This window comes from Oryzias melastigma, linkage group LG19 (genome assembly GCF_002922805.2).
Source record: "Oryzias melastigma strain HK-1 linkage group LG19, ASM292280v2, whole genome shotgun sequence".
Lineage (NCBI taxonomy): Eukaryota > Metazoa > Chordata > Actinopteri > Beloniformes > Adrianichthyidae > Oryzias > Oryzias melastigma.
In genome coordinates this window covers 4,824,392-4,835,307 of record NC_050530.1, presented here as the reverse complement: position 1 = coordinate 4,835,307, position 10,916 = coordinate 4,824,392, and the positions used below count along the sequence as shown (strand labels likewise).

Here is a 10,916-nt window from a genome sequence, read left to right as displayed (position 1 = left end):
GTCTCAGAGCTGACACTTCTGGAGTCATCTTCAAACAAACGTCTCAATGCGGGAGAGAGCAGCACCTCCTCTGAGGGAGAAGGAGGAGACGCGGAGAGGAACCGAGCTCTCCTCCAGTCAGGAGGAGGAGAAGCTCCGCTACTGGAGAGGAGGTTCAGCTGAAGCTCCGCGGGTCTCCTCTCTGTCAGCCCGCGTGCGGGTCTCCGCTCTGTCAGCCCGCGTGCGGGTCTCCGCTCTGTCAGCCCGCGCGCTGCCCGGTCACTCACGGAGGGAAACTTCACTGAAGCTGTGGTCGGTTTGGACTTTAGGAACGTCTCTTCTCACAGAGCAGTCGGACCCAACCAGAACCTGCAGGATCCTGGCCCAAACCAGCTGCTTCACCTGTTCTTTAACTGCCGCCTAACAGCGTCCAGAACCGGTTCCGTCCCATCCCGCTAACCGGCAGGTGTTCCCCGCTCACCTTGTACACGTTCTCCGTTATACGGTGCACTTCGTCGGTTCGGGACATCTTTGCCGGGTCGCTGCTCAGAACCATAGACGGAGGTTTCCTCTGACTGAGGTTCGGACGGGATTCTCCAAGTGAGGCGCGAGGAGAGAAGCCGCTTCCGGCGCCGCGTGCAGAGACGCTCCGTCTGCGGGATCCCGCCTTTTATAGGAGGCTCCTCCGCTGCGCCCACACCGGATCCCCACGCAGCCGCGAGCCAGCCAGTCAGCCGGTCGGTCGGAGCCCCGCCGTGGAGGCTCAGAGGCGGACTCACCGGAGAGGCGGTGCTGCCTTCACGGACGGTGGGAGAGAGGGGAGATGCTGCCTTCAGGGACGGTGGGAAAAGGAGCCACTCACGTCTGCCGCGGCTCGAAGACAGAAATAGAAAATACGTTTTTTCTTAAAACAATATATAGACAAGTATGAAAGATGATTAGCTCTAAAATATCTGAAAACATTCATGTTTGTACCCCCCTCCCCCCAATATATATATATATATATATATATATATATATATATATATATATATATATATATATATATATATATTTATATATTTACAGTCAGGTTTGCATATTAGTCTAAAGGGGCGGGGCCTGTCCACACGCATTAAAGTGTTACAAGCATACTTGCTGGCTCCAAAAATACATACAGACATTTCAACATGTACAGAACACAACTACAGTTCACACACTTATGCAGACAAACCAACACATTTCATTGTGTCACACAGACTATTAGTACAAAGGTGAGATGACACCTGTACTCAGGTGAGAGTTCCTGTACTGCTGAGGTTGATGGAATGTAAAAGGAGAGAGAGTCCCCCCACCCAAGCAGCAGTGGTAGTAAGCCCCCCCAACACCCGCAGCCACCCAGACCAGAGCCAGCAGGACCCCCACAGGGTCTCCAAGGCCAGAGAGCAGGGAGAGTGAAGGCTCCAGCCCAGCCAGAAGAACAGCCCCCTGCCGCACCAGGGGGCCCAACACGTGGCCCAGCCCCAGACGAGCAGCCCACCACCACCTGGGAGCCCTGGGGATCCCCTCAGCCCAGGTACGAGCCAGGGCCCCCCAAGGGAGACCCGCCCCACGCTCCAGGCAACCACCCACCATTCCCACGGAGAGTCCAGGAGAGAGCAATCAAGGGCCACCCACCCAGGAACACTGGGGGTCCCCTAGGAGTGTAAACATGGCCCAACCAGGCTCACCCACTGCTGGGCCCAGCGATCCAGAACCCACACCACAGGGACACCCCCCGGCCCAGATGGTTGGTGGTCCCGGCTCGTGGTCCCATCAGAGATCTCAGGGTTCCCTCTCCCTGTGACCAAAGAACCTCGGCGTCCGTTCAACTGGAATACTTTTTGGTTAATCGCTTGGGAAACAACGTGGGACATTTGACTGTTTTCCAGCATTAATAGAATAGTTTGTGTTGAATTTTTGAACATGTGGGCTATTCTAAGAGTGGATTCAGATTGGACACGTTTGATTTGTTTAATGTGAACCAGAGTTTGTTTTCCTTGATGATCCAGACCCGACTTTCAGTCTGAATACACTCAAGCAGACCCAGAACCGCTCTCTGACCCATTTCTGAGGTCTCGTTTCGTTTCCAATCGGACTGTTTCCTCAGTCTGAATAGACTCTGTGCTCGGAGTGGAACAACTGGATCAATATGATCACCGTAGCCGAGCATTATGGGATATAAACAACGATGAGACACAGTAACTCATAGGAATGTGATGGGATGAATGCAGATTCATTACAACAGTTTTAACCTGATACACTCATTGTTTTCTCCAACAATCCATCTGTCGTAGACACTCATCAGCATTCCTTCTTAGGCGTCGTCTCCATGGTAACCGTCGTGCAGCGCGTCTCCATCGTACCACAGCAGGAGTTGAACCTGACGTTGGTACAGAACTGATCAGTGAGATATACATGTTGACTCAGTGAACTATCCTGATCAGAATTACAAATCTCAGGACTTCTATTCGTGTTTGTCGCTTTGCCCCGCCCTCGACATTTCTGACCAATGACGGAAGAGATCTTTGGTCACATTGATTTGGTTTGAAACACAAACGTCCTCAGTCTGAATACAGACCAAGTGCACGGATCAGAACTCGGTCTGGACCGTGGAGGGCTCGGCAGAACCTGTAAGGTTTCTGTGTTCTCCCTCTTTTCCTTTGATATATTAATACTTTTTAATCAGCTGAGCCATCAAAGCATTTGATCAAACTGATAAAATCCCTCATTTCAGATGAAATGAGACTCAATTTACCTGAACACGTTAAGAAAAAGTTTTTTATGAAGATATTTGATTGAATAAAACATTAAATCAGATTTAATGTTTGACATGATGATCAGATTTGGATTGACTTATCAACCTCATCAATGACAGCTACGATCATCACCGTGGAGTCTACTTTGAGGCTATTACTCCGCCCACTATAGCAAGCATAGACCAATCAAATCACTTCGTTGACTGTGAACTCTTAGACACCTGAGATCTTCTCACCTTTCGGCCGTTTTACCTGAAGTCTCCTAATTAAAGAGGAAAGCTGCTGGCATGACTTCCAAATGCTAAACGGAGTAAATGAAGGATCGTTTTGGACAAAAAAATAATAAAAAGGAACAAACAAATGTGTTTAAAGGAAGGCTATGAAAAAGGCCTTAAAAACTTAAAATAAAAATAATGTTCAAAAACATGAAGCTTCAACATAAATTAGAAATGAAAGAATAGAAACTTATGCTAAAGTGGTAAAACTGAAGGTTTTTTTATTCAAAACTTTGTTTTTAATTTTAAAAACAAAGTTTTCTGAAGAGTTTCATGTTTTTTGGTTGAACAATTTTAGTTTCAGTTTATTTATTCTTAAAGTTCAACACAAAAACCATCAGCTGTCAGACAAATATGAATGTGAATCATTTTCTATAAACTCCAGATGATGGTTTGATTAAATCAAGATTACTTCAATAAAAACTCTACATTTAGTTTTCATAGTTATGTTTAAAAGCATAGAGGTCAAGAAAATAAAAGTCTGAGCACGAACCTCCAGAAGGAACCAAACAAAAGTTCAAGAGAAGATGACGAGTTTCAATAATTCTTTACTTTCAAACATAAAACATAAAAACATTTCTGACATAAACCAAAACTCTGCGTTCAATCACGATCTGGAGTTTTAATCCTGCAGAAAAATACACTTTTTTTTTAGACGAAATAGAAAAAAGAAGAAACTAAAAAGTTGGATTTGTTTTTTAAATCCCAAAGCTCGACTCTTCCTTCATCTGTGGGTTTTTGTGGAAAACTTTTCTGAAAATGTTGTTTTATGGGGGAATTCCAGAACAGTTTTTCAAAGTAAAAGCCTGTTTTCTGTTTCCAGAATCTGTCAAAACTTTTCTGATTGAAGACAAAAAGGAGAATCAGATGTTTTTGTGAGCGAACATAAAGATCAGGTTCATGAACCTTTATGAATCTTTTAATCAATTCACTATTTCCTCCTATTTCTTAAGCATTTGTTAGTTTTAGCTCATCAGGATTAAAGGAGAACAACTGAACAGTTCAGGTTTCAATGTTATCATCATGCTAACTTTAGATGTCTTTCATTCATGATTACGAATATAAATGTAATCAATCATAATCTGCCCTAAAAAACACAGATTGATTTCATTTAACTGCATCTCTATGGAGGTGAAACTGATGTTCTGTTGGTTCATGACGTTCATCGTTTGCTCTTTTTAATCTCAGTTCCTGCTTTAGTTTCATGGATTCTGTAGAGATTCTCATAAAAGATCAAACAGAAGGTTTGCTGGGATGTTCAGCCTTTGAAGACGGAATGAATCCATAAAAAAGAGTTTATTGAAACTAAAGTTTTGCATTTTCTCTTCAGTCGACTTCTGTATTTGTGACGTCTCACATCCAGACCGTCACAGAAGTCGACCAATCCAACCGCTTCCTTTATTTCCTTTTAACAAAAAAGTCCAACTAAAAAGTTTGCTTAAATAAAAGTCAAAACTTAAACGTTTCCAGACATAAACCAAAGTTTTCTGTTTTGGACCGTTTTGTCTCCATGTTTCCATAAATATCAGCTGATCCTCCAAAGGTGTAGCTGAGTGGTGACGCCGATATTTCTGCTCCTCTCAGAGTCCATAAATGCAGCGCCGCGTTAAGAGCGGCCCGGTGAGTCAGAGCGTGGACGCTGCGGCCGCCGCTGCAGCGGTGGAGGAGAAGGCGGCTTCCAGGAGCCCACCTCTCCGGTTCTGCTGCCATTTTTAGCCGGCGCTCGCCCACCGGCGCCGCTGTCTTTGTGTGGATCTCTGCTGAGTGGGCTCAGGTTGGGATGAGTGGGACGAGCGGCCGTGAGGTGGGCGGGGTCATCCCACGCGTCACGATCTGAAGCTCTGAATGAGACGGTTCATTTCTGAAGCAGAGATGTGAGAACGTCCGTCTGTGCTGTGGAGGGAAAACATCATGGAGTTAGAGACTGAAGTGTCTGGAGAACAGGAAATATTCAAACAAATATTCCAAAAAACTAAATAATCTGATGAAATTGACCTCTAAAAAGGTCATAAATGATCCCAATGACAGCCAGACGTTGAAGTTCTGATCCTGACAAACCGGTTCTGAGAGACCCAAACATTAACAGAACCTGAACTACAGAGGAAAGTTCTGGATGTTCCTCCAGAAGAAGAAGAAGAGGAGGAGGAGGATGCTCTTCATCAGAGATCTCCATCATAGATCACAGATATTTATTCATTTGTTTTATACTTTCAGATCTTTCTGTACTTTTTTATTAACAATTAAGTCTTTTATTCTCCTATTTATTATTGTTTGTTTTATATGTTCGTTACATAGATATTGAGTTTAAAACTGTGTTCACAGACTTCATGTTCAGATTAAATAAAGTTTGATTCTGATGTGATGAAGGTTTTAATGTTATTGTACATGTAGGCAGTGACAATACAGACACTCTATTCTATTGTATTCTATTCTGTTCTATTTTATGCTATTCTATTGTATTATATTGTTATATTTTGTTCTTGTATTCTATTCTGTTCTCTTCTACTGTATTGTTTTTTAATCTGTTCTATTCTATTGTATTTTGTTCTATTCTATTTCACTCTGTATTGTTTGATTCTGTTCTATTGTATTCTATTCTGTCTGTTTTTAATGTATTCTGTTCAATTCTATTGTATCATATTATGCTGTATTTGATTCTATTATATTTCCTTTTCTAATCAGTTAAATTTTATTTCTACTGTTATATTCTATTGTATGCTGTTCTACTCTGTTATATTCTATTAAATTGTTTTTATTCTATTTTATTATATTAGATTTTAATCTCTTCTATTGTATTTTGTTCTATTCTGCTGTTCAACACATAAACGATATAAATCCTTTGTTCTCGTTAACTGAATTTATAATCCCAATTTACTCATAAATCTACATTTAATCAGAAAATTACCTTTCAAATGTGGAATTCTCTTCAGTTTCTACCTTTTCCCTCCGTTTCTTCTTGTTCCTCAGCACTGACCTTCACCTCGGATCCACGTTTGTCCTGAAGTCTCGTTCTGACGGTCCATCCTGACCTCTGACCTTCAGCTCAACCTGCTGCTTCAGTTCAGTGAGTGAAAACGAAAACTTTATGATAGAGAATCTTTCACAGATGAATCATGAAGTGGTTTACAAGACCAAGAAACAGAACATGGGAGAACGATGAACTTAAGTCAGTCAGGTGAAGGGATAACAGCGTGAACCTGGCGGCGGATCCGCTGTGATCCTGGCGATGGATCCGCTGTGATCCTGGCGGTGGATCCGCTGTGAACCTGGCGGTGGATCCGCTGTGAACCTGGCGGTGGATCCGCTGTGAACCTGGCGGTGGATCCGCTGTGATCTTGGCGGCGGATCCGCTGTGAACCTGGCGGTGGATCCACTGTGAACCTGGCGGCGGATCCGCTGTGATCCTGGCGATGGATCCGCTGTGATCCTGGCGGCGGATCCGCTGTGAACCTGGCGGTGGATCCGCTGTGAACCTGGCGGTGGATCCGCTGTGATCCTGGCGGTGGATCCGCTGTGAACCTGGCGGTGGATCCGCTGTGAACCTGGCGATGGATCCGCTGTGATCTTGGCGGTGGATCCGCTGTGATCCTGGCGGTGGATCCGCTGTGAACCTGGCGGTGGATCCGCTGTGATCCTGGCGATGGATCCGCTGTGAACCTGGCGGCGGATCCGCTGTGATCCTGGCGATGGATCCGCTGTGATCTTGGCGGCGGATCTCCTGTGAACCTGGCGGCGGATCCGCTGTGAACCTGGCGGCGGATCCGCTGTGAACCTGGCGGCGGATCCGCTGTGATCCTGGCGGCGGATCCGCTGTGATCCTGGCGATGGATCCGCTGTGATCCTGGCGATGGATCCGCTGTGATCCTGGCGATGGATCAGCTGTGATCCTGGCGGTGGATCCGCTGTGATCCTGGCGATGGATCCGCTGTGATCCTGGCGGCGGATCTCCTCTGATCCTGGCGGTGGATCCGCTGTGATCCTGGCGTTGGATCTGAGGTTCTGTAGAAACGTCTCCAGACTCAGTTTGAGTTTGTTCAGCTGCAAACAAAAGAGCTGAATCACAGTTTCAGTGAAGCATTCCGTCTGATTCAGACCTCCCTCGTCTTTGTTCCCGCCCTCAAAGCTCCTCCAGAACTCGTTTGGGTTTCGAGTCGAGCACGAGTGGATCTTCAGGCGTGGGGGGCTGGGTGGGGGGACCACACACACCTACATACCTGCAGCGAGCGCTCGGCAGCTTCAGATCTGCCCTTTGTGTCCGGCCCACTCGCGTTCTGCCGTCTGATTCATGCGGCAGGCTGCTGGCGGCCCACTCCCACACAGCCGCTCAGGAGCCGCCGTGACTCATCTGCAGAAGCGCTGATGGAGGCCAGCAGGGGGCGGGCTCGCTCGCGGCGTCCTCATCAGCTGATAATCTCCAAAACAAACCCAAAATAATCCCAAACCTGCAGAATCGGGGATCTGACGGTGGAATAAACTCTGGATCTTCTGGACTTTAGTCTGTGGGTTTCATTATTTAAGGATAAAATTATTCTTTCAAACAGAAAATGTTGGATTTTCACTTTCATTTTGTCAAGATCTTAAGAGAAACGAGAAAAAACAAACATCTCCTCAGATTTTATCTGATTTTGATCCTGAGGATCCATTTGATTCGTCTTGATTAGCATAAACAAACCGTTTGGGTTCTTCTCAGACCGTTTTCAGTCCAGACTCCACTTTCAGAAGATCAAACTTTTTCCTCTACAGGAATCATGGATTCTCTGTTCAGCTGCAGCAGATAAACAAGGAACCAGAGCCTCACTTTAGGATCTGCTGCCACCTGGTGTTGGAGTGAGGAACAGCAACAGTGAAGAACTAAAAAACTTTTATTGTAAAAAGCAAACAGATTTCCGGAGCGTCCGGACCGGAGTGTTTGGATGTCAGTTTGATGGAGTCCGCCAGGGGGGCGGGGCTTCTGCAGCAGCCAGGTGAACAAAGACATCCAGTGGAGGAGTTCTGTCCCGTTAACACCTTCAGGAGATTACACGCTGCTGTCTGAGCATCAGAGCTGAGCTCACACTCAGCAGAGACGGGATTAGACCATCAGGAGGAAAGGAGGTCAGACGGGGAGCAGATGTGTCGTCGTGGTTACGGGAAAGTTTCAGGAGGAGGAGAAGCTGCAGGAGGTCGTGAGGGGTCAGCAAACGCTGCAGCTTCCAGAGAATGTTGAGTTTTGAGCGAAGCGACCCTGTGACCTCCCTGAGGTCATCAGAGGATGTGAGGGTCCGACGTCGAGTTACGATCCCCGTCAGACCAGAGGACGAGGTCGGCGGCGCTCCTACACGGCCAGCATCTCTCGCTCCGGCTTCTTCCTGGGACGTTCCCGCTCTGAAACAGACAGGAAGGGAATCACTTCAATGATCAAGCATGGTGGTGGAGGTGGAGTGATGCGGGCTGTAGACCCTTCAGTTTTTAGTGTTACAGAAACGGTTTGTCAGCAGCTGCTGAAATCTCAACGACAAAAAACACTTTTTTCAAAATGGCGGCCTTTCTGGTGTTTTATCTCCATAGCAACCATTTTATTTTTTGGTCGTCTGGAGGTGACGGACAGATCGACGTAGATTTTTGAAGAATCAGCAAAAGTCCATTTTTGGATTTCCTTGGCAACGGAGGGTTTTTGTAAACCACGCCCACATTCCTAATATAGTCATATCATGTGATATGTCGTTTTGTTTGGCTTGAGAAAACGATTCATGAGTTAAATTTTCACAATGTTTTGGGATAAACTGTATGAGTAACAGGAGGGCGCCACTTTTGTGTGAACGCCGTTCAATATTTACAAACTTAAAAAAAACTTTTTTTTTTCCAAAGTAGCTTCCTGATGATGAGCGAGGAGTTCGGAGGGGAGCCATTGAAATCCCTGTTTGTAGAAGGTAAAGGGGAAAATTCAAGACCTCTTCCCAAGGTCAAAGGTCAACAACACCGCGTTGTGATTGGAAACTTAAATTGCTGTCAGGCACGTGGAAAATGTGAGTTTTTGCCATTTGCTGGTTCTGTTCAGATCCAGAACCTGAAGTACCAGGAAAAGGTTCTGAGTTTCATGAAGCTCTCAGAGAACCGCTGACCTCCTTTCCGCTCCGGACTTTCTGGCAGCTCCTCTGAAGGAACGTCTGGAAGCTCCACGTCTCCCTGGGAGAAGCAGATCAGAACCGATGTGAGGATCAGAGCGTCACGTTTGGGTCTTAGTGGACCGTCTGCTCCAGAACCCACCTGAGTGATGGCCTCCAGCTCGGCCAGAACGGCGTCCTCGTCCTCCTGAGTCAGAGATCCGGCGAGCATCTCATCGATTTGCTGCGCAGAGACCACAACGGTTAGAAGACGGGACGCTCGGAACCGACCCGACCCGCGGGTCCTAATCTGGAGGCCTTACCCGCTGGTACTCCACGGCGTCCTGGGTCTCATCCATGATCCGCTCCACCTCTTCGATGGACATCACCTGCAGGGAGGAACAGCTGATCAGCGCTCTGCTTCAGAACCGCTAGCCCACCGGGCCGCCGCGTGGCGCCGCTCACCTCGTGCATCTTCTTCAGACACTCGTTCCCGACCTTCAACCCGTCCAGAACTTTCTTCTCGATCTGAGCGAACTCCAGATCCTGAACCTGAATGCAGTAGGAAGTAGGCGGGTCAGAACTCCTCAAACCACGGCACCACGCCGCCGCCACCGATACTCACCATCCGCTCCAGATTGCTGATCTGGTTCTCCGTCTTGTCCAGGAGCTGGTCCTGGTACCGCTTCTTCTTCAGCAGGAGCAGAGCTTTGCTGTGGAGGTCAGAGGAAAGATGAGACCTGAAATCTGCTTCTGTGGGTTCACACACCTGAGCTGGAGTGACCGTAACAAGATCAAAAGACGAGGTTTCATTTCAGCTGCGACAGAACCTCAGAACCGGTTCTGGACTGACGGACTCACTCCTTCTTCCCATCCTGGAGCAGCTTCTTGGCCAGCAGCCGCTCCTTATCCAGCTGCAGGTGGATCTTCTTCTGGTACTGCCTCAGCTTATCCCGCTGCTGCTTCAGTTGCTGAGGAGGAATGCAGACATGACAGATGATCAGACCCCTCCCTCAAAGAAAACCCCGCCCCCCATAAGAAACGTGACACCTTCAATTAAATCAAAACATAAATCAGTTCCAACACAATAAACTCACCAGAATCTGTGATCAATAATTACTTTTGTGATTAGTATAATATTCTTGAATTCGGATTAAACTGTTCAATTAAACCCAGTTGGGCTGAAACGTCATTTTCGTAAATGACAACATTTCCCAGAAATCCCCGCGATGCAGTAAATAGTGAGTGAAGGTTCATGGGTTAAACCAAGCCTGAGTTCTCACAACAAGGACAGAGTTCGGTGTCAGCCCGGACCTGGGTTTGGACCGAGTCCCCCCACCACCCCACTGTCCTCCTCAGGGACCAGTTTCAGCGACCGGAAGCTTCACCGAACCGCGAATATTTTCACAAAAAAGCAGTCATTTCCAACCTTCTGATGTGGATTTATGACCAAAAACCGTCAATAATCTTATTTAATAAAGTCTAATTCCTCGAGAACTTTCAAATTGCTGATTTTATTAGTGCTTAATCAGTACTACATATCAGCGCCGTCCTGTCACGGTCCGGTGTTATGCCGAGAAGTGCCTGTTTGCCGAGAAGTGCCCCCCCTGTCGCGGGAGCGCGCACGCACAACTGAGTAGGATCCTCGTCCGAAAGTGCGTCCCTCTGCCAGAATGCGTCTCCCCGCTCTCAGACATCGTTGATTTGTTTCGGAACACTCGCATTTTGTTCCAAATAGTCCACAAAGGAGATGGATGATAACAACAGAGATTATTTAGGAGCTTTTGTGGGTTCGCTATGTT

General features: G+C 46.8%; 4 protein-coding genes across 13 annotated transcripts in view; 1 reads left to right on the top strand and 3 right to left on the bottom strand.

The window, feature by feature from the left end:
• The window catches only part of baiap2b (BAR/IMD domain containing adaptor protein 2b), a 36,155-nt gene extending 35,370 nt beyond the window's left edge, over window positions 1-785 (bottom strand). For 3 of the 10 annotated variants that reach the window (XM_024265026.1, XM_024265031.2, XM_036217281.1), the window contains exon 1: window positions 461-783. In XM_024265026.1, the coding sequence (XP_024120794.1) occupies window positions 461-535 (75 nt within the window). In that variant the 5' untranslated portion in view covers window positions 536-783. Of the gene's footprint in view, window positions 1-460 lie in introns of all 10 variants that reach the window. The other 7 variants (XM_024265022.1, XM_024265023.1, XM_024265027.1 and 4 more) reach the window with 4 other exon arrangements.
• Window positions 786-3,561: 2,776 nt separating this feature from the next.
• LOC112141818 lies at window positions 3,562-7,596 on the bottom strand. Its single transcript, XM_036217197.1, has 3 exons — window positions 7,591-7,596; window positions 5,027-7,237; window positions 3,562-4,924 (listed from the first exon to the last, which is right to left on the bottom strand). The coding sequence occupies exons 1-2, from the start codon at window positions 7,594-7,596 to the stop codon at window positions 6,203-6,205; spliced, it is 1,041 nt and encodes a 346-aa protein (XP_036073090.1). The 3' UTR covers window positions 3,562-4,924; window positions 5,027-6,202.
• The window catches only part of LOC112141856 (multiple inositol-polyphosphate phosphatase 1b), a 25,652-nt gene continuing 20,734 nt past the window's right edge, over window positions 5,999-10,916 (top strand). Inside the window, exon 1 of the mRNA XM_024265035.1 lies at window positions 5,999-6,095. The gene's annotated coding sequence lies outside the window, so the exon portion shown is untranslated. The remainder of the gene's footprint in view (window positions 6,096-10,916) is intronic.
• Window positions 7,876-10,916, bottom strand: part of LOC112141861 (charged multivesicular body protein 6) — a 3,884-nt gene continuing 843 nt past the window's right edge. Inside the window, exons 2-8 of the mRNA XM_024265048.2 lie at window positions 9,976-10,085; window positions 9,740-9,827; window positions 9,580-9,666; window positions 9,438-9,503; window positions 9,278-9,358; window positions 9,133-9,196; window positions 7,876-8,395 (exon numbers count right to left, since the gene is read on the bottom strand). Of these exons, the coding sequence (XP_024120816.1) occupies window positions 8,346-8,395; window positions 9,133-9,196; window positions 9,278-9,358; window positions 9,438-9,503; window positions 9,580-9,666; window positions 9,740-9,827; window positions 9,976-10,085 (546 nt within the window). The 3' untranslated portion in view covers window positions 7,876-8,345. The remainder of the gene's footprint in view (window positions 8,396-9,132; window positions 9,197-9,277; window positions 9,359-9,437; window positions 9,504-9,579; window positions 9,667-9,739; window positions 9,828-9,975; window positions 10,086-10,916) is intronic.